The 17,948-nt window shown below is 58.3% G+C and overlaps 1 protein-coding gene across 1 annotated transcript in view; it reads left to right on the plus strand.

Moving 5' to 3' along the window:
- LAMC3 (laminin subunit gamma 3) overlaps nucleotides 1-15,732 on the plus strand; it is a 35,161-nt gene extending 19,429 nt beyond the window's left edge. The window contains exons 13-28 of the mRNA XM_019540811.1: nucleotides 3,618-3,806; nucleotides 4,072-4,317; nucleotides 4,955-5,108; nucleotides 5,757-5,899; nucleotides 6,549-6,727; nucleotides 6,812-6,950; nucleotides 7,135-7,340; nucleotides 7,718-7,794; nucleotides 8,264-8,398; nucleotides 8,906-9,050; nucleotides 9,559-9,711; nucleotides 10,261-10,363; nucleotides 11,724-11,923; nucleotides 12,681-12,827; nucleotides 13,154-13,253; nucleotides 14,355-15,732. Of these exons, the coding sequence (XP_019396356.1) occupies nucleotides 3,618-3,806; nucleotides 4,072-4,317; nucleotides 4,955-5,108; nucleotides 5,757-5,899; nucleotides 6,549-6,727; nucleotides 6,812-6,950; nucleotides 7,135-7,340; nucleotides 7,718-7,794; nucleotides 8,264-8,398; nucleotides 8,906-9,050; nucleotides 9,559-9,711; nucleotides 10,261-10,363; nucleotides 11,724-11,923; nucleotides 12,681-12,827; nucleotides 13,154-13,253; nucleotides 14,355-14,596 (2,558 nt within the window). The 3' untranslated portion in view covers nucleotides 14,597-15,732. The remainder of the gene's footprint in view (nucleotides 1-3,617; nucleotides 3,807-4,071; nucleotides 4,318-4,954; nucleotides 5,109-5,756; nucleotides 5,900-6,548; nucleotides 6,728-6,811; nucleotides 6,951-7,134; nucleotides 7,341-7,717; nucleotides 7,795-8,263; nucleotides 8,399-8,905; nucleotides 9,051-9,558; nucleotides 9,712-10,260; nucleotides 10,364-11,723; nucleotides 11,924-12,680; nucleotides 12,828-13,153; nucleotides 13,254-14,354) is intronic.
- Nucleotides 15,733-17,948: the final 2,216 nt, after the last annotated feature.

Raw genomic sequence — 17,948 nt, forward strand, 5'->3', positions numbered from 1 at the left:
ACACACACACACACACACACACACACACACACACACACACACACACACCTTTACCTCCAGCACTCCTCCAAGCACCCCAAGTGGTTCATTTGGCAGGTCAAAGCACACTTTGACAGTTAAACCATTAAAAACCCGTTACACAGTTCGCACTACCTATCAGCTCACCCGCATACCCATCTCCATACCAGTACCTATACCCGTACCCACTGCCAGCCTGGCAGGCATCCTACATGCAGGCCCAAGCCCAAGCCCAGAGGCTCAGGGTTTGGATGCCCCCAAGTTTCGCTTGCCCTCAGCTGTATGGCTGCAGGAGCAAGCTACTTACAACGAGTTACACCAGGCTACGGGACAGGTGCTAAGCCCTGCCCCAGCTGGGCCAGCTAGTTTGGGTGCCAAACACCTCTAAACCCCGCTTAGAGAGTTTTGCATGTGGAAGGTAAAGCAATTAGGGGTGAAACATAGGTGAGAACCTGTGTTAACTCTGCACCGAAGACCTTCTGTCCAGTCTTGTAGTTCAAGGGGTAGAGGATCATCTGCATTAGCGCTCTAGGTTCCTAGGGATCAGCCCTGCTGAAATGGGGTCAGTCACACACACGTGATGGTGCACAGCAGTGCTCTCAGGCAAGAGGCAGCTTTGCACAGGCACAGACTCCATCTGCCACGGGCTCTGCTGCCCACTTTATGCTAGGGGAAGGCAGGCGGGCACATGCCAGGTTGCTGCAAATATGTCATGGAAGCAAACCCGCCTGGCCTGCCAACTCCCAAAGAATTGCAGATGGCAGGGAGCTCCCCCCTGCACTGAGAGATGCTTCTCCAGGAAAAGTGTCTGGTTTTCTTCAGCTCTGTGGCAGGGAGGGGAAGCTGCTGGTTCACACAGACACCCCGGCCTCCTGCCCCCAGTTTGACTGGGATAACCGTGTTCTGCAATTCCCTGCGGTTCCAGCTGGACTCCTTGTGTGCTCTCAGCTATTGGTAATGATTGGCTGTGCCTGGGATAGCAGCCAGCCTGGCTGACGTGGCCCTTGGTGTGAATGGGGCTGTGGGACACCCACCCTGCCCTTCCCCTGCTGAACCGGACTTTCCTCGGAGAGTAGCCCCATTGAGTCTAGCGGGGTGCTGTGCTTGGAGCAAGGCAGCATCAGGCCCTTTGCATTGCCTGTTGAGAATGAACAGCAAACCTGTGGCCATCTAGGACTTCATGGCTGTGGCCGTGTGTGATAGTGAGGATTGTACCCGCATCCCAGCAGCCTGGGCTCTGAATTGAAGGAGACTCACCATTCACTCTCCGCAGTGTATGGGCAATGACATGTGGCTGCTCAGGTATAACTTGGCAGGCTGACGCATAATGTTCTCCTTGGGCTCAACACAGCTCCTGCCTGGCATCAGGGTATATATATCCTGTGTGCTGTGCTGCTATCAGCCTGCTAATCCAGGGGCAGGCACAGGCAACTCCCTAGTGCGCTCGGGGAACATCCAAGCTTTGAGAGCAAAGAACTTGGTTGTGCCACCAAGGAAATAAGCTTCAACTTCCTGCTCCTCCACTCCAGCAGTAACATCTGCGGTGCAGGAGCCGGGAGAGCTTGTGGCTGGGCTTCAAAGAGCGGCTGCTTAACAAGTGCCGCAGCCCTGCCCTGCGGAAGCATGGCAGGGCTCCGCCGCGCCTCCGCCTCTTTTCTTGTGGAGCGCCGGGTCTGGTACAACCCCGGGGGCCCTTCCCGGCCTTTGATCTCGCAGCCCGGATGGTGCTACTGCCTCCTGCACGCAGCCTTGCACTGCGGTTCCAGCTCCCCTTGTCTTCCTCCTCTTGCGTCCTCCTCCTCCTCCTCTCCACCTTGGCCCAGCTTAGCTTGCTGTGGTCCAAGCTACTGTGTGCTCCACTCGGGGAGGCCCGTGTTGCTCTGACCACCCTTGCAGAATCTTCTGCCTTCATCCTGTGTCTCCACGGGGCTGATCTGTCCCCAGGCCTTTGGGAAAGTGCCTGCCTTCAGACCTCATCCCCAGCCCAACCTGCCGTATAGGGTGCTCTCTGCCGACCATCAGTGATAGTGCTGGGGTGGTTCCAGCCCCAGGGCAAGAGGCTCATGGTGCCTTTCAGCCTGTGACACTGGGGGTGCATCGCCAAGCATGTTCTGCTCCTCTGCCACGTGCTGGGCTGCAGCTGCGTGATCCATGATGCAGGGCATGCGTGTGGCGGAAGTGGCTTGGACCGTCTCAGAGAAACCTGTTGCCAGTGACTTCCACCTCTGAGCATGGGTGATGCAGACGCAGCCAGTGCTTTTGCCTGGGAGTGAGCCTTTTGCCGGGGAGTGCCTGTGTGATCCTGCTGCTTAACTCATAGATTCGTAGAGTCTTAGATTCATAGAAGTCGGGTCGGAAGAGACCTTGTAGATCATCAGGTCTGGCTCCCCGCCTGGGCAGGAGAGAAAACCGGGCTCAAATGACCCCAGCCAGGTAGATGTCAAGCCTCCTCATAAAAGACCCCCAGGGTAGGAGCCAGCACCACTTCCCTTGGCAGTTAGTTCCAGATCCTGGCCGCCCTGGCTGTGACGCAGTGGCTTTGGCTGTCTAGTCTAAACCTCCTCTCTAACAACTGGTGGCCGTTATTCCTTGTTACCCTGGGGGAACAAGGTCTCTCCCAAAGCCTGCTGGTCCCCCCTAGTGAGTTTATAGATGGCCACCAGGTCCCTCCTCAGCCTTCTCTTGCAAAGGCTGAACAAGTTCAGATCCCGCAGCCTCTCCTCATAGGGCCTGCCCTGCTGCCCCCTGATCATACGAATGCCCTCCTCTGGACCCTCTCCATGCTGTCCACATCCCTCCTGAAGTGCAGCGCCCAGAACTGGACGCAATACTCCAGCTGCGGCCTGACCAGTGCCACGTAGAGGGGGAGGATCACCTCCTTGGACCTGCTTGAGAGGCATCTGTGGATGCACAACAAGGTGCGGTTGGCCCTACTGACCGTGACCTCACATTGTCAGCCCATGTTCATCTTGGAGTCAGTAATGACTCCGAGATCTCTTTCTGCCTCCGTGCTCTTGAGAAGGGAGTTTCACAGCTTAGAAGTGCGCTGCTGGTTCCTGCTGCATTTGTCAGTATTGAAACCCATCCTATTTTCATTAGCCCACCCCTATAACCTGTCCAGGTCCTGCTGTAATCTGTCCTTCCCTCCTAGTGTGCCCACCTCACCCCAAATCTTGGTGTCATCAGCAAATTTAAACAGGGTGCTTTTCACCCCATCGTCCAAGTCACTAATAAAGAAATTGAACAGCGCAGGCCCGAGGACCGAGCCCTGGGGGACCCCACTGCCCACATCCCTCCAGGTCGAAAAAGACCACCACCACCCTCTGAGTATGACCCTTCAGCCAATTTGCAATCCATCTGACTGTGTAGGCATCAATGCCACAGTCACCTAGTTTTTTAATGAGAATGGGGTGGGAGACCATGTCAAAGGCCTTGCTGAGGTCTGGAAAGACTACATCCACCACGACACCTGCGTCCAGTGCTTTTGTGACCTGATCGAAGAAGGCAATCAGGTTGATCTGACAGGACCTGCCCTCATGGTGCATGACTTCAGGGCTCCAAGCTGGGAGGTCACAGTCCCTCTGCTCTGTCTCCCACAGGGCACTGCCAATGCAGGCACCACACCGAGGGTCCCTCCTGTGAGCGCTGTGCCCCCGGCTTCCATGGCAACCCCTTCGTGGGGCACATCGATGACTGCAAGCCGTGCCCGTGCCCCGGCGGGTCGCCCTGCACGGAGATCCCGGAGAGCGGCGAGGTGGTGTGCACCCACTGCCCATCAGGGCAGAGAGGTCAGGTGCTGCGAGGGAAGGGGGGCAAGTAATGAAGCCTGGGGCAAAGAGAGGTTGGCAGGTGGATGGAGAGACAGAGGCAAAGAGGTGCAAGGGTGTGACAGCATGGAGGGAGGTGGTGAGGCCTGGGTCAAGGATAGATTGGCAGGCAGATGGGTGAAGTGTTGCAATAGCAGGGGGGCATGTGATGATGCCTTGGTTAAGGACATATAGCTGATGGACTGACTGAGTCCCATGCACTGTTGCTCCCCCCTCCCCCCTCCAGGCAGGCGCTGTGAACTCTGTGAGGATGGGTTTTTCGGTGACCCTCTGGGACGGGACGGCCCCATCCACCCTTGCAGCCCCTGCCAATGCAATGGAAATGTGGACTCCAATGCCGTGGGCAACTGTGATCCTGTCTCTGGCCGGTGCTTGAGGTGCCTGTACAACACGACAGGAGAGCACTGCGAGAGGTGCCAGGAAGGCTTCTATGGGAGCCCACTGGCTAGCAGCCCCACCGGGAAGTGTGCCCGTGAGTACGGCTCCCCCGCCCCATCCTGCCAGGCCTTGCCCTTCCCAGAGCCAGGGTCCTGCTCCTCAGAGCCCACTTAGCTGAGAAAATAGGCTTTTTTTTTTTTTTTTCCTGTTTTTTTTGCATCGGTCCTGGAAGCACTGCAATACCAGGTCAATGCATGGAGTGGATGGAGCACGCTCCGGTTCCACCACCCAATACCAAAAAGAATCTGCTCAATATAGACCTCCTATGAAGGACATATCAGAGACAATCACCTGCCCTGGGGAGCTCGCCTACGTGGTCATGCTGCTTCATGCCACCATCTTAACTGGTGCGAGGGGGAGCAGCAGCCTTGGAGGGGCACATAGGCTGCACCCATTGCCTCCAGGACTGGAGACTGAGCACGGAGGGGAGATATGACACGTTCAAAGGCAGGCAGCGAGTCAGCAGCAGAAGGGAGCTTAGGACCTAGGAGTCCGGATGGCCAATCCCCTGTTCTAGCCTATTGACCATAATCCCCCCAGAGCTGAGATGAGAACCCAGGAGTCCCTCTTCCCAGGCCCCTCTGTAGACACCGAGGCGGGCGGCTGGTTAAGCCTGAAATTGCTGCAAAGCCCTGGGGTCTCCACCACTGAGTGATTGCTGTCTCCCCTAGCTTGCAGATGTGATCCTGGCGGTTCAGCCCAGGGGCTGGAGACCTGCGATCCCACCACTGGCCAGTGCCCTTGCCTCCCGCACGTCACTGGGCGAGACTGCAGCCGCTGCCAGCTCGGATACTACGACCTGCAGCCAGGGACTGGATGCAAGAGGTAGGCTGGATCTGGAGCTGCTGTCAGGTGTCTGAATATCAGTGTCTTGGGCCCAGGAGATCCCCCTTGGACGCAGTGTGATGGAAGTACAGTTCACACGGCTCCCTCCAGGCCTGCACCTCCCACAACAGACAGCTATGGGAGCTGGGTCCTGCCAGCCTTGCAGTGGATCCTTGATCATGGAGCCCCAGAAATGTGCAGGGCAGGGCAAGCAGCAATGGGCTTCATTAGCATGGTTAGGTCAGATGCTCCCACTGAGGGCAAGCAGGCAAGGGGACAATCCCTGGGCAGGTGGTGGGAGCAGCGTGGGGTGCAGGCTAGGCAAGTGTTTGCCTGGGAGGGGTCAGAAAGGGGTGATTCTGTCACAAGCAAGGGTTTGGCCTGGCTGGTGGGCCCTTCTGGCCCTACAGTCCGATGGCTTCCACCGAAGGTCAAGGCAGGGGCATGGGTGTCACCTCCTGTCACCTGGTCACTTTAGGGGTTGCTGCTGTTTTGACCCAAAGCCAGCCCCACCCTACAGGGGTCCATAGGGACTGGCTTTCTTGGAGGGAGCTGGCGCGGGGGGAACCCAGGCCCTGGCGGGGTGGTGGGCATGCAACTGGCATGGCGGCTGTTTCTGCTCATCCTCTTCCATTTCCTCGGTCCCAGCTGCAAGTGCAACCTGGTGGGTTCCCAGGAGAGCCAGTGCCACCTGCTCACGGGGCAGTGCCCCTGCCGCCCGGGTGTGGAGGGGAGGCCGTGTGACCGCTGCCAGCCTGGCTTCTTTGGTTTCTCCATGAAGGGCTGCCGAGGTAATGATGACAACGATGGCCTGCATGGTGCTGATGTCAGAGCGTGGGGGGTGCTGGTGCAGAGGGGTCTGAGGCACTGTGCTGTGGGAGCCCAGGGTCTGGCGTGGTGGGGCTGGCTGCAGCGGGAGAACCCTTCCTGGGTCTTGCCCCTGCCCCACAGGTCTCTCCCTCTGCCCCTGGCAGCTGCCCATAAAAATAGACCAGTCCGAACTTGACTGAGCCCAGTGGGCAGGGGGGAGTCAGGGGAAGGAGACCCTCAGTGCCTCTGGGGTCTTGTTCCACGCCAGGAGTCACATCGCGTGGCTCTCTGTGCCCCAGAAGCCCCTCTGGGCAGGGGCTGTAGGAGCCCTGGCCCAGGCACTCGGGCTCGTTTGTGAAGTGCTGGGGAAGAGGCACTAGGAAGGGGCAGAGGCAGCTGTGAGCCTTTGGGCCCGTGCTTACCACGGTTGTGTAAATCTTCTGCTGTGTGTGCCACTGTTTGCTTCACCCTGACCCCAGCAGGATGGGCAGCAGGGTCTCTCAGGGCAAGCAGTGCCTGCCCCAGCCCTCGTTTGTGGCTCCAGTTCTCCTGGTGACACGGATGTCGGCCAGTCCGACCTTGCTTGAGCACCTGCTGCATGCTCCTGGGATCTCTCTGCCTTGCTTGCAGCCTGCCACTGCTCCCCGCTGGGCTCCGCCACCCCCCAGTGCCACGAAAACAGCACGTGCATCTGCAAGCGGGGTTTCGTGGGCTACAAGTGTGACCAGTGCCAGGTGAACTACTACTACGACCAGGAGCAGGTCCAGTGCCAGGAGTGTCCTGTCTGCTACAGCCTGGTGCAAGACGAGGTACGAGCCCTCCCTCCTTCACCGACCCTGCCCAGCCCCAGCCCCAGCTGCCGTCCTCTCTCAAGCCACCTGCTCCCCTCGTAGGCTGACAAGCTGAGGGCCAAGCTGCAGAAGATGGAGGAGTGGCTGCAGAAACCAGACTGCAGCAGCCCCCAGCCCCATTTCCCAATGCTGGGAGAGGAGCCGCGCGGAGACAGCCTCCCTAGTCGCTACCTGCTGCAAGGTGGGGGCAGAGGAGCAGGGCTGGCATCTGGTGTCCGGGCAGGAGGGGGTGGGATGTGGCATAGGCACAGCCCCAGAGGGATCTGGGTACAGATACACCCCATCCAGGGCATCCCCTGTTGGAGCTCCAGTCTTGCTCTCCCATCAGCGAGGGCCTGGTCTGATGGCCTGTGTGCTGCGTGCAGGTGCCAAGGTGATGTTCCTGGAGCAGGTGGCCCAGCTGGAGGGCTCGGTGAGCGCTGCATGGGGTCGGCTGAGGAACGCCAGCGGGGCCGTGGGCTGTGCCAGCAGCGGGAGTGACAAAACCTGCATCTTGCTGTCAGAGATCAGCGCCGTGCTGCAGTCCGCGCAGCAGGAGATCCAGCAGGCTGCCGACACGCTAGCGACAATGGTGCCCAGCTCCATCCCAGCCCCCTGGGCATCCGTCTCTCTCTCTCCCCTACCCCTGAGTGACTTGAAGTTGCCCTGGCTCCCTTGTGGGACAGGTCCAGTCCTACCTGGGCTCCGGTCCGATCCTCAGGCAGGCAGGGTGCTGGCCATGTGAGCTAGGTCCTGGTGTGGGAGCTGGAAGGCGCACCCTGCACCCCATCCAGGGGCAATGCTCTGCCTTATGGCTTTGTGGGGGTGCCATGGGACAGGTGGGAGCAGCAGCCTGGCGAGATGCCTTTGACTGTGAGTGGCAGGCCCCAGGCTGTGGTGTTGTTCCCAGGGGGAGGTCTGGGCCCTGACTCCTGGGATTTCACTTCTGTTTTCTGTCCGTGTTCCTAGGTTTTCCCTCAAGAGATTTCAAAGGAGCCCACGAGCTGGGGCCGCCTGGCGCTGGAGTCCCGGGCACTAGCGGAGAGGTACGTGATGGCTGCATGTCTCCTCCGGCTTGTCTGCGGTCTGCGTGCTCTGATCCTGCCCTGTCCTGAGTCCCTGCCAAGACCCTGGGCCTGTCTACAGCCCCTGCTCCCACTTGTCTCTGCGCCCTCAGTCTCATGCCCCTTCTCACACTGCCCCTACATTTTCAAACCACCCTGGCCTCCAAGGGCTCGGTGCTCCGTCAGGTGTGTGCGCCATGTGGCACTACCCCATGTGCCCTGGGCATTGTGTCCTGCTATGGCAGCAAGGTGCTGTGCCCACCTGTCTACCCCGAGCTCTCAGGGATCTCTCGGAGATCCTCTGATGCTGTGGTGGAGACCAGGCCAGGCAGGAAGCCAGCTTAGCTCCCCAAGGCAGGCAGGTAGTTGGTGCCCTGCCTTCCTCAAGGAGGAACCTGTGGGCTCATTGCTGAAATCCTCTCTCTCTCTCTCTCGGCTCTTGTCCCTGCAGCCACAGGATGACAGCAGCACAGGTGGCATCTGTAGCTAGGAAAGCGCTGCTGGCTTCCAATGCCAGCTACATCCTCCTGCAGAGCATCCTGGAGGACAACTCGACCCTGGAGGCCAGCAGTGAATTGGAGGACAGGTGAGAACTTGGCAGTGTCTGCGGGAATTTGGCGCAGGATGGTGGGCATGGACAGCACCCTGCCGGTGTGACTCAGCCCTGGCCCGGGGGGAGTGGGGAGCTCTGTCTTCTTGGCCTATTCCTCCCTTGGCTCCTCTGCTGAGCCTGCCAGCTGGGAGGGGCCCATTGTGGTGATTTTGGGATGCCAGCACCTGTCTGCATGGAGCTGGACTGAAACCATCCCAACTTGTAGTGTCGGGGGGAGGAACAGGCTGATCAGGGGTGGCATCTCCTGTTGCTGCAAACCCCCAGGATCAGGGAGGGAGGGGAGGAAGAGGAGCTCAGAGAGTGTACCTAGGGGAAAGCCCAGGGTGGCCCTTGGGTAGTGCTGGCTCCCAACCGCCGTCAGTCTGGAGTACACTCAACACTTGCAGGCTGGAGGCGCTGTCCCACAAGGCAATTCCCAGAGCCCTCCATTGCTGGCCAAGCCCCAAGTCACACTTTGCTCTGGCTACCCCTTCTTGTTAGGTACCAGGAAATCCAGCAGGCCCAGGAAGAACTGGCTGCCAGTGCACTGGAGGCAGTGACCGAAGCCAAGAAGACCTTTATGTCCGTCCGTCAAGCCAATGCAGACATGGCCAAGAACCTGTCACGGTGGAAAGCCCCAGAGCTGGTGGGCAGCAAGTACAGTGCCTCGCGCTAGTAGGGCTGGGGTGTATCGCCCATCTGCTTTCCCCACCCTGCCTGGCAATGGGTCAGTGTGGGCACCTGGGGGGTGGAAGAAGAGCTAGGTGTCTGTGGATGAGATGCTTATGAAACCTGTCAGCATGGCGTGCATGTTACGGTATCCTTATACTCCAGTGGGAGTCGGGGGGGCAGTTATCAAGGGCCACCAGAGACAGAGGGGCTTGTGCTGTCACCTAGTCCAGTGGTTCTCAACCTTTTTTGTACCAGGACCCATTTGTGAACATTGATGGCCAGTCTTGACCCAGTGCCCCTCAGTCCTGACCCACTGCCCACTGACTCCAGACTCCAGCCCCCCAGTGTGTGCGGCAGGGAGTTGGTGTGTGAAGCATGGGGGGGCTAGGTGCACTCTCTGAGCTCCTCTTCCTCCCTCCTTCCCTGATCCTGGGAGTTCAGAGCAACAGGAGATGCCACCCCTGATCAGCTTGTTCCCACAGACCCCCCTGACTCTACAGGCTGGAGCCCTCAGACAGGAGCTGGAGGAGCTGGAGCAGGCGGTGGAGGAGAAGGGGCATTTGGCTGTTGAAGCATCGCATGCTCTGGCAGCTGCCTCGCGCCTGGAGCTGCAGAAGGCTCTGCCGTTTGAGCAGGTGAGTACGCTGGGCAGCTGTCTGGCGGCAGCTGCCTCCCGCGTATCTCTACATCAGCTGCAAATTTGGGGGTGGAAGAGAACTGCATAGCACAGCAGCACAGACCAAGGCTGGCAGAGGGAGGAAGGGGTTTCCTCCTGCAGCCAGCCTGGGCAGGCAGAGCCCTGTGCAAGTGCAGCCCCAAGGACTGCCCCGTCCCCTGCCTGGTGCGAGGCCCTGTGTTGCAGCATCAGGAGACCCTCTGGCCATGGAGACTTGGGTGAGCCCTGAGGCACTTGTCGTGTCCCTCTTCCAGTGGGATCACACCTGCAGCTGCATGCACTCAGGGAGCAAGGGGTCGAGGGCAGTGAATATTTCAAAGGGAGATGTTCTTCCCCTGGGAAAGCCAGGGCTGAACTTGGATCTCGGTCTTCTCCCCACCACCTTGCAGAGGCAGAGGGTCACCCTGCCATGGGTTCTGCCCCCTGCCACCTCTGTATAAGAAGCCCATGCATTCAATAATCAGGTGCACACCCCAGATCTCATGCCTGCCTTGCCTTTCCCCTGCAGCTGCGAGAGCAGGCAGATGCAGCTCTGACCCTGGCAGTCTCCTCCATGTCGCATGGGAAGAACGTGGTTTCAGAAGCCAAATCCCTGCTATCCAACCTGGAAGGTATAAACTGCTGCCTACAGCCTTGCCCTCCATCCCCTCTCACCTGGCCAGTGCTGGAGGTGGGAGGGTAGCTTTGGCTCTGTTGGTTCCTCAGGGATTATTTATAGCTCAATGAAGGGAAGCCCTGTACCCCCAAAGGAGGACGTACAGGCTTACGTGTGTGTGTGTGTGTGTGTGTGTGTGTGTAACAGCATCAAGCAAAAGCTTTTCTTCACACACTGTTACAACAAACGCACCTGCAGGCCCGCGCTCCTGCACATCCTTCTGCAGGCCTTTCCCTAACCCAATTGCAGTCTCTTAGTCCCAGCCCCAATTTTGGGTTTTATATTCTCAGTTCATTCGCTGCCGCTGTCGCTGTTGCGGTTGTTTCCGCTGCCCAGAGGAGGACAAACAGGCTTACTTTGTCTGACAGGGTCCCAGGACAGAGAGAAAGAGGAGGAGAGAGAGAGAGACGCCTGCCTCTGCCCAAGTGAATCACTTTATGGGAAAGCTAGACAACAAATTAACTAGCCTTGAGCTCGGGCAATGGGAGTGCCCAAACAAATACTCAGCAGAAGAGATTTAGTTGATACTAAAATCTCTGAGCTCTTTCTCAGTTCTTCCAGTCATCAAGCCCTCAGGACCTGAATTCCTCATCCTCCCCCCCACGGCTGTTCCTCCCCTTCACAAGCACAGATGCATAATCATTAATGCTTGGATTGCGCATATGTTAATGAAAGGCCTTGAAGACACCCCCTCCCCTGTTAAGTGAAAAATTTATGGTAAAGCTCCTCATTCACTGATTAATAATGACCCTTTACCTGTGAGAGGTTATCAGTTAAGTTTCAGCTCTTTTAACACTCCTTGTAGTAATGGGTTTCAATTACTTTGTGTGACGGTGGTCAAGAGCTTCTGGTTCTTCCTGTTGGACTCAGTGAAAAATAGAGTCCGGCCTTGGGAGTCTGCCGTTACGCAAGGTTACCCCAGTATTTCTACTAGTTTAGTTATACATTTACAGCCATCTTGTGTGGGTGGAGATGCTTATGCCAAAGCCTGTAGGGCAGTGACTTTCATTTGTAGATCCCTAAAAAATTTCGAATGGAGGTGCAGACTCCTTGGGATTGACAGTGTGGTTATTCATATACATTGATTGATCATAGTCATCTTACATGGATGCCTTAATTAGTCTGCAGACCCCCAGGGGTCTGGGGACCACAGGTTGAAAACCACTGCTCTAAGGGTGGTTGGAGGACGCTGAGTTCTTGGTCTGGTTCTGCTGGGCTTGGCTCTCTCTTGCTGTGCAGATCAGGATGGCTCCAGGAGGCTCCTGGGGTGTCCTGGGAGGGTGAAGGACAGGGCGTGTATCCTTCTGTGTCTGCAGGGGCAAAGAAAGCACTGGTGCGTCAGAAGAGCCAGGCCACCCTGAGTAGGAAGATGGCGGTGGTCCGGGACAGGGCCATCACCGATGCCCAGAGGAAAACCAAGCAGGCAGAGAGGATGCTAGGAAACGCTCCATCTGTTTCCGCCATGGCCAAGAAGACAGTCAAAGAAGTGGAGATTGTCACAAGGGAGAGTACCAAGGTCTGAGGGGCTCAACTGGTACAAGACCAAGGGGCAGCAGGGCCTTGGGGCAGGAAGGTGTTTGGGAGTAAAGTGCGAGCTGCAGCTGGGCTTACCGCAGGGAGCTGCAGTGCAGCCGTCCCCAGCCTCCCTTGCCAGTGCCCTGCAGCATAGCCTGTCACCCTCCAGGATCCCCACCTCCAACCTCTTTGCAGCCACCCATTTCAGGCACCTGCCCACAACTCCTGCCTTTCCTCAGAGTAGTTCAGGGCTTTCCCCCTGCTGCAACACAGATCTGCCAGTCTGCCTCAGCCCTGCACCCCTGGCCTCCACCCAGTCCTACCCTCTAGCATGCAGCTAGCCTCCCTTGCTCTTGAGACCCACCATGGGCAGTGGAGATTAATTACGGTTCTCCATGGGGCCTCAAACCCACAGCGCCTCAAGTCTGGTTTGAATCCCCTTTCTTGGAGGGACAGGCCAGCGCACAAACCCTCCAGCTCAGCACCTTCCCCCTCACAAGCCCTTGACTACCTTCATGGGGGAAGCGACCTGTTGGATCACGCTAAGATTTCCTTCCATCCGACCTGCAGGGCTGCACCCTCCTTTTCTCAGAGCCTGAGGCCAGAAGGCACCATTAGGACATCTGCCTGCCTCATATCACCCAGCTGTGTTGGCATCCTCGGTGCCAGGGTGTTTCAGCCACCGTGGGGCTGGAGGTGGGGAGGGGAGTCATGCAGGACAAACTCTGAATACTCCCTTCACCCTCTAACCCATGCAGAGAGCACAGGCACTGCTGAGGGAGGGGAAGCAGGAGCACAGGCATAGCCGCGAGCTTGCCAAGCACGTAAACCAGACCCTGCTGGAACTCTCCAGGCAGGAGCGGGCATCCGAGAAGCTCCGGGGCGAGCTGGAGCAGGCCGGACAGGTGAGCCATGTCCCGTGGTGCTGCAGGTGACAGCCCCTCGTCTGTCACCCACATCCTGTCCCCGCTGCCCACAGAGGTGTTGCAAGTTCAGGCATGAAGCTGGAAACCCCAACAAGGTCTATGTGTTGTCTGCAGCACTGGGGAGAGACCTGAGGGGCATTGTAGCATGCGCAGTACCAGGCTCTGAAGTATTCCTGCATGAGGTCTTTCCCTCGCAGAGTGCCAGGCATACCCCTTCAAGGGGTTCACCTGTTGGCATAGGCAGCAAGACCCCCCCATACAGGGGTGTCTTGGGCATGGCTGATGCCCGTTGTCTGTGTTGGAAGGTGCAGCCGGATGGCAGCGATGCAGACAAGAGTCTCAGAGAAGCCCAGCGCTTGCTGGAGACGGACATTCAGACCCTGAACAACCTGCTCAGCAGCCTGGGTAAGACCCTGACACCGGCAGAGGCTGTAAATGCCTTCACAGCTCTGCCGGCTACCCTCAGGCAGCAAATGCTGCTGGTGGACCCTGATGTCCTTGAGCCCCGAAAGCTTTCTGATCATGGCACCAGGTCCTACGGGATCGGTGTCCTCACAGGATCTCAGCGGGAGGGGAACCCTCCTGCAAAGCTGCTCTTACTGGAATGCACTGGCAAGATCCTCCTTCTCTGAGCCAAGGTATCCAAATGTTCCCCTTGACCTCCAGGAGGGCGCCGGCTGATGTGCTGTCCACACCCAGAGCTGCCCTTACTCCCAGCCCCGATACTGGCTTTGCATTGTTTTCCCCTGGGGGATTGCTGTAACTTGGGTGGAGCCTCGGAGAAGGCAGCCAGCAATGAGTCAGGGTCCTGGGAAGCCAGGAATGCAGGGTGGGAAACGCCAGTCGTTCTGTGATGATTTTAATGCAAGCTTGTTCCCTCTCCCCTGCCCTGACTTAAATCTCCCTGGTACCGCTGACCCCCGGCGATCACCGAACCCCACTGCAGGTGCCTGCCCTTTCTGGGGTGTCCCTTCCCCACCACCCCCTGGACCTGTCTTCCCTGTTCAGTGTGCAAGCACTGCCGGGCCAGGGCAACGGGGTCATTCGGCTGGGCTCCAGTCTTCCTCCCTGCAGCCTGCCTGCCTGCCCTCTCTAAGTAAGCTGACAGCAAATCCGTGGTGATAAAGGCCTGTGAGCTCTACGGCTGTGCTGTGAAATGTCAGTCGTAGTTTGCCGGCCTGCCCTTGGGGTGCTCTTAGTGCTCTGAGCCCCGCTGGAGCAGGGTTGGCTCAGCTGTCTGCTGTGGGTCGCTTCCCCGCTGTCTGCCACAGGTAGCACAGCCTAAGGCCATGTGGAAGGAGAGGCAGCATCAGACAAGGAACTGCAACTCCATTTCAGTCTCAGGTTTATTCTGTGCAATGAATGCTCCAACCTCTTTTTCCCCCTCTTGAATCTGTCATCTGATGCATGGGCCCCAGGCAGGTGCAAGGCTGCTTTCACCTGACTCCAACTGGGATGTCCCTGGCTCGCTCCCTTGCTCACTGCTGCCCTCTCCTCCTCCCCCAGACGCAGCAGCCCCCATGGAGGCCATGCTCAATGCCAGCCGCCTGCAGCTGGCCCATCTCCGGCTGCGCCTTGCCGAGCCCGGCTCCCTAGCAAAGAAGCTGAGCCACCTGCAGCAGGAGGCAGAGCAGCAGCAGCAGCAGATCGAGGCTTTCGAGAGCGACCTGGCGGAAGTCCTCGCCGACAAGCAGAACTTGGAGGCCATCCTGCAGAGCCTGCCTGAGGGCTGCTCCGGCTGGCAGTGAGCAGAGGGCAGGCCCTGGCCCCGTGCATGCCCCCACCCTCACCAGGAACTTCAGAGCCAAGAGCATCCCGCTGGCACTCCCAGGGGCACCTTGCACTTCTCCTGTGCTCCTTGCCCCAGCTTCCCATCCAATAACGTGTCACAGTCAAGGTGCCCGGTCCTTCCTTTTGAGGAGCTCGCTGGGACGACGAGCGCAGCCCCACGCTTCTCCCCATGCCCCCTGGAACTGCGACTTGCAAAGTGGAAGCTTCTTTACGCAGGACACGGAGTGTGTGGGGAGCAGAGGACCATCATGTACCTCCCAGCCAGGTGGGACCCGCCTTCCCCCAGCACGCGTGGAACCCGGTGCGTGGAGAGGATTGGATACACCCAAAACTGAGGATAAAAAATGGTGCCCTCCCAGTTTCTCCTGCACACGAGGCCTTCCCGTATGTGCCAGAAGCTGGTCACTATGGGTAGTGTCCTGCACTGGCTTTGGACATGGGGCTATGAGCTGCTCTCAGCAGGGCTCCTTCAAAGGGAAGTCTGCAACCTGTCTGCTCCAGGAAAGGGAAGGTTAATGGGCACTGGGGTGGGGGCAGAACAGGAGTTTTCCCTGGGCCTGGAGCAGCTGCGGCTGGCTAAAGTTGCTGGTTCTCCCCTCACCATGTTCTCCCTTCTCCAAACCAGAGCAAGGCCAATTGCAGAGAAGGCCCCTTTTGTGCTTTCCCTTGGGTTGGTTTAGCATTGGCATCACTCCTGAGTCCCGTTGCTGCCAGGAGGAGCAGCATCGAGCCCTCAGAGGTGCTTAGCTTTTAAGTTCATTCGAATGGGCACTGGTGCCCTTCCCAGTGGGAAGCCATGTACTCGTGTAAACCTACAAGTCCAACTGCTGGAGCGGGCTGCGGGGCCCTGTCTGGCAGTGATGTACTTGGCCTGTTCCCTTCCCTGTTGGCCCTAGGAGAACACCTGGGCATCTCCAATCCATGCACAAGCTCTCCTTCGTTGATCTAAATGTCAAGCTATTGCCACACGCCCAGCACAGAAGACGATGTCATTCTTGCTCCTTCCCTGCCTCTCTGCAGACCTGTTGTCTCAGCCGATGCCACGTGTAGCTGTATCCATTTTAAAAATCTTAATATAACACATAGATCACAATCAGCTTTCTAGTAGTGGATGGGTTGTGCAGTGGGGAGGAGGACAGGTCACCCCGACTGCGGCTGTCCCAAGGAAGGCTCCCAAAGCTCTGCCTGACTTGGGTGACGGTACCCTACTCTGTGGCCTGGAGTCCCAGCTCTAGCTAGGGGTGAGGCCGGCCTCTTCCCTTTCTCACCCCCCGCTTCTTGCAAGTCACCAGCAGGAGCTCGACCTTCCTGAGCTCCACCTAACAGGGGCACAGGAGGCCTACAGGCCAGGCTGGTGGCTTGGGACCCTGGAGACCTGGGTCCAGTGTGGGGGCATGTGAGGATAAATGCTTAGTGGCAGGTGCATGGTAGAGGGCTTGGTAGCAGCACTGCAGCAGTGAGGGTCTCCTGACCCCCAGGCTCGGGCTTCAGAGCATCAGGGCCCTACCTACAATACTATTAAACCCTGGGGTGCTGGGATGAGCAGAAGCAGCTGTCAGCATCTAGCTCAGGTTTGAAAGGCAGAGCAGGGTCTCTGGTAGGTCTCCAGGAGTACTGGGGATCATAGGTGCCGACTTCTATTTTTGCTGGGGAGGGGGCTAAGATGATGGACATGTGGAAAGTGTTATGCGTTTTAGGTGACAGCCCTCTTCCCGAGGGGGGCCAGGACCCTCGGGCCCCCGCATACTCAGCATCTTTGCTGGGGGTAGGGGTGGCGCAGGGAAAAGGGGCTTGGAGCAGGGATGTAGGAGCACGTGCCCCCCCAGCCCTGCCTGCATGGGCAAGTTGCACCTCCTGCCAGGGGTTGGGCTCCCAGCTGGTGACTCAGAGCCTTGGCTTCTCCCACCAGGGGCCAGGCCAGAGGCCTCACCCAGCTCTATTGTTCTGCTGCCTTTCTTTGCTTTTTTAAAAGAAAATACTGGGATGGGAGGGGACTGGAGTGCACAGCCCAGGCCCGGGCCAGCCTTGGAGACTGACCAGAGAGCTGCCGGACAAGATCCACCTTATGTCCCCCCATTTCCTCAGCTCTCCTGGGGTACCTCTGTGCCCTCGGGCTGCCCCACTCCTGCCGTGACAATGCACCCGCCACCCTGGCCCAGGCACACTGCGTAGCTCAGTGCTGGCCTCTCCTTCCCATCTTAGGTTTCAGTTCTCAGCAAGCGAAGTAGAAATCTTGCTGCGGGGCTAAGAGGCAGCCCTCCCTGAGTTCACCTCCCAGCCAGCACCCTCATGCTCTGGGGCACCCACCCTGGAGGTTCCCCGGGCTGGACTCCAGATGGGGAGGCTGGGTCCTCAGGCCTGTTCATAAGAGCTCAGGGGGCCTGAATCATTCATGGCCCACGCTAGCCTTCTCTTTGCTGTTCCCTGGGGCCCAGTATGTTATCCCCGCTGGGCCATGAGAGCTCCCACTAGCATGGCTGTGGCTGGACACATGTAAGGGATCCCTGCAGACTAGGGGCACAGGAGCTGAGCGGGTCCTGTGGCCAACAGAGAAAGAGCCAAAAAGGGAACAACATAACCCTCGTGGGTCTCCGGTCCTCAGTCAGCGTCAAGCTGGATGATGCCCCCCACCAGCCTGGCTAGCAGCTCCACATCCCTGTATGCTGGTCAGAGGATGTGTAGAGACTGGTGGGTACTTTTGGCTCTAGGGCACTGCTTTGAGGCTAACACTGATCACACTGACCTCCTCCCCGACAGCCGATCTGTGGAGGTGAGCTGACCTGCACGTTCTCAGCCTTGTGCTTAGAAAGCCGGTGTCTGCATGAGCGAGCTCCCCTGCAGACAGCTCTTGTCTTTGCACTTAGCGGACACCTTAGCAGATGCATCTCAGAGCGGGTCGCAGGGGCCTCTGGGCTGCGGGCTTCGGTCTGCCCCCTTCCACCAGTGCCAGGTGTATCATCTCCAGGAATCCTAGTTTTCTCTGATCTAAAAAAAATCCCCATTTTTTGATGAAAAAAAAAAGCTAACCTCAAATCCACATTTTTCCGTGATTAAAATGTAACATCACTATGTACGTCTGTCTGTGTATCTATGTAGTGATGTTACGGGTCAGCGTGAGGTACAATGTGCGTATGCGCGGGCTGGGCGGGAGTGAGGTCGGACGCCCCCCCCAGCCCGTTGCTCTCCGACGGTCCGAGGGGGGAGGCGGTGCCAAGGGGGAAACGCAGCGAGCGGCCGGTCCGGAGCCGCCTGCCAGGGCCTGTGGCGCGGCCGCGGCGGCCCCGGCCGACCCCTGCAGACGCGGGCTGA

This window comes from Crocodylus porosus, unplaced genomic scaffold (assembly GCF_001723895.1).
Source record: "Crocodylus porosus isolate Cpor-Errol unplaced genomic scaffold, CroPor_comp1, whole genome shotgun sequence".
In the NCBI taxonomy this organism is placed as follows: domain Eukaryota; kingdom Metazoa; phylum Chordata; order Crocodylia; family Crocodylidae; genus Crocodylus; species Crocodylus porosus.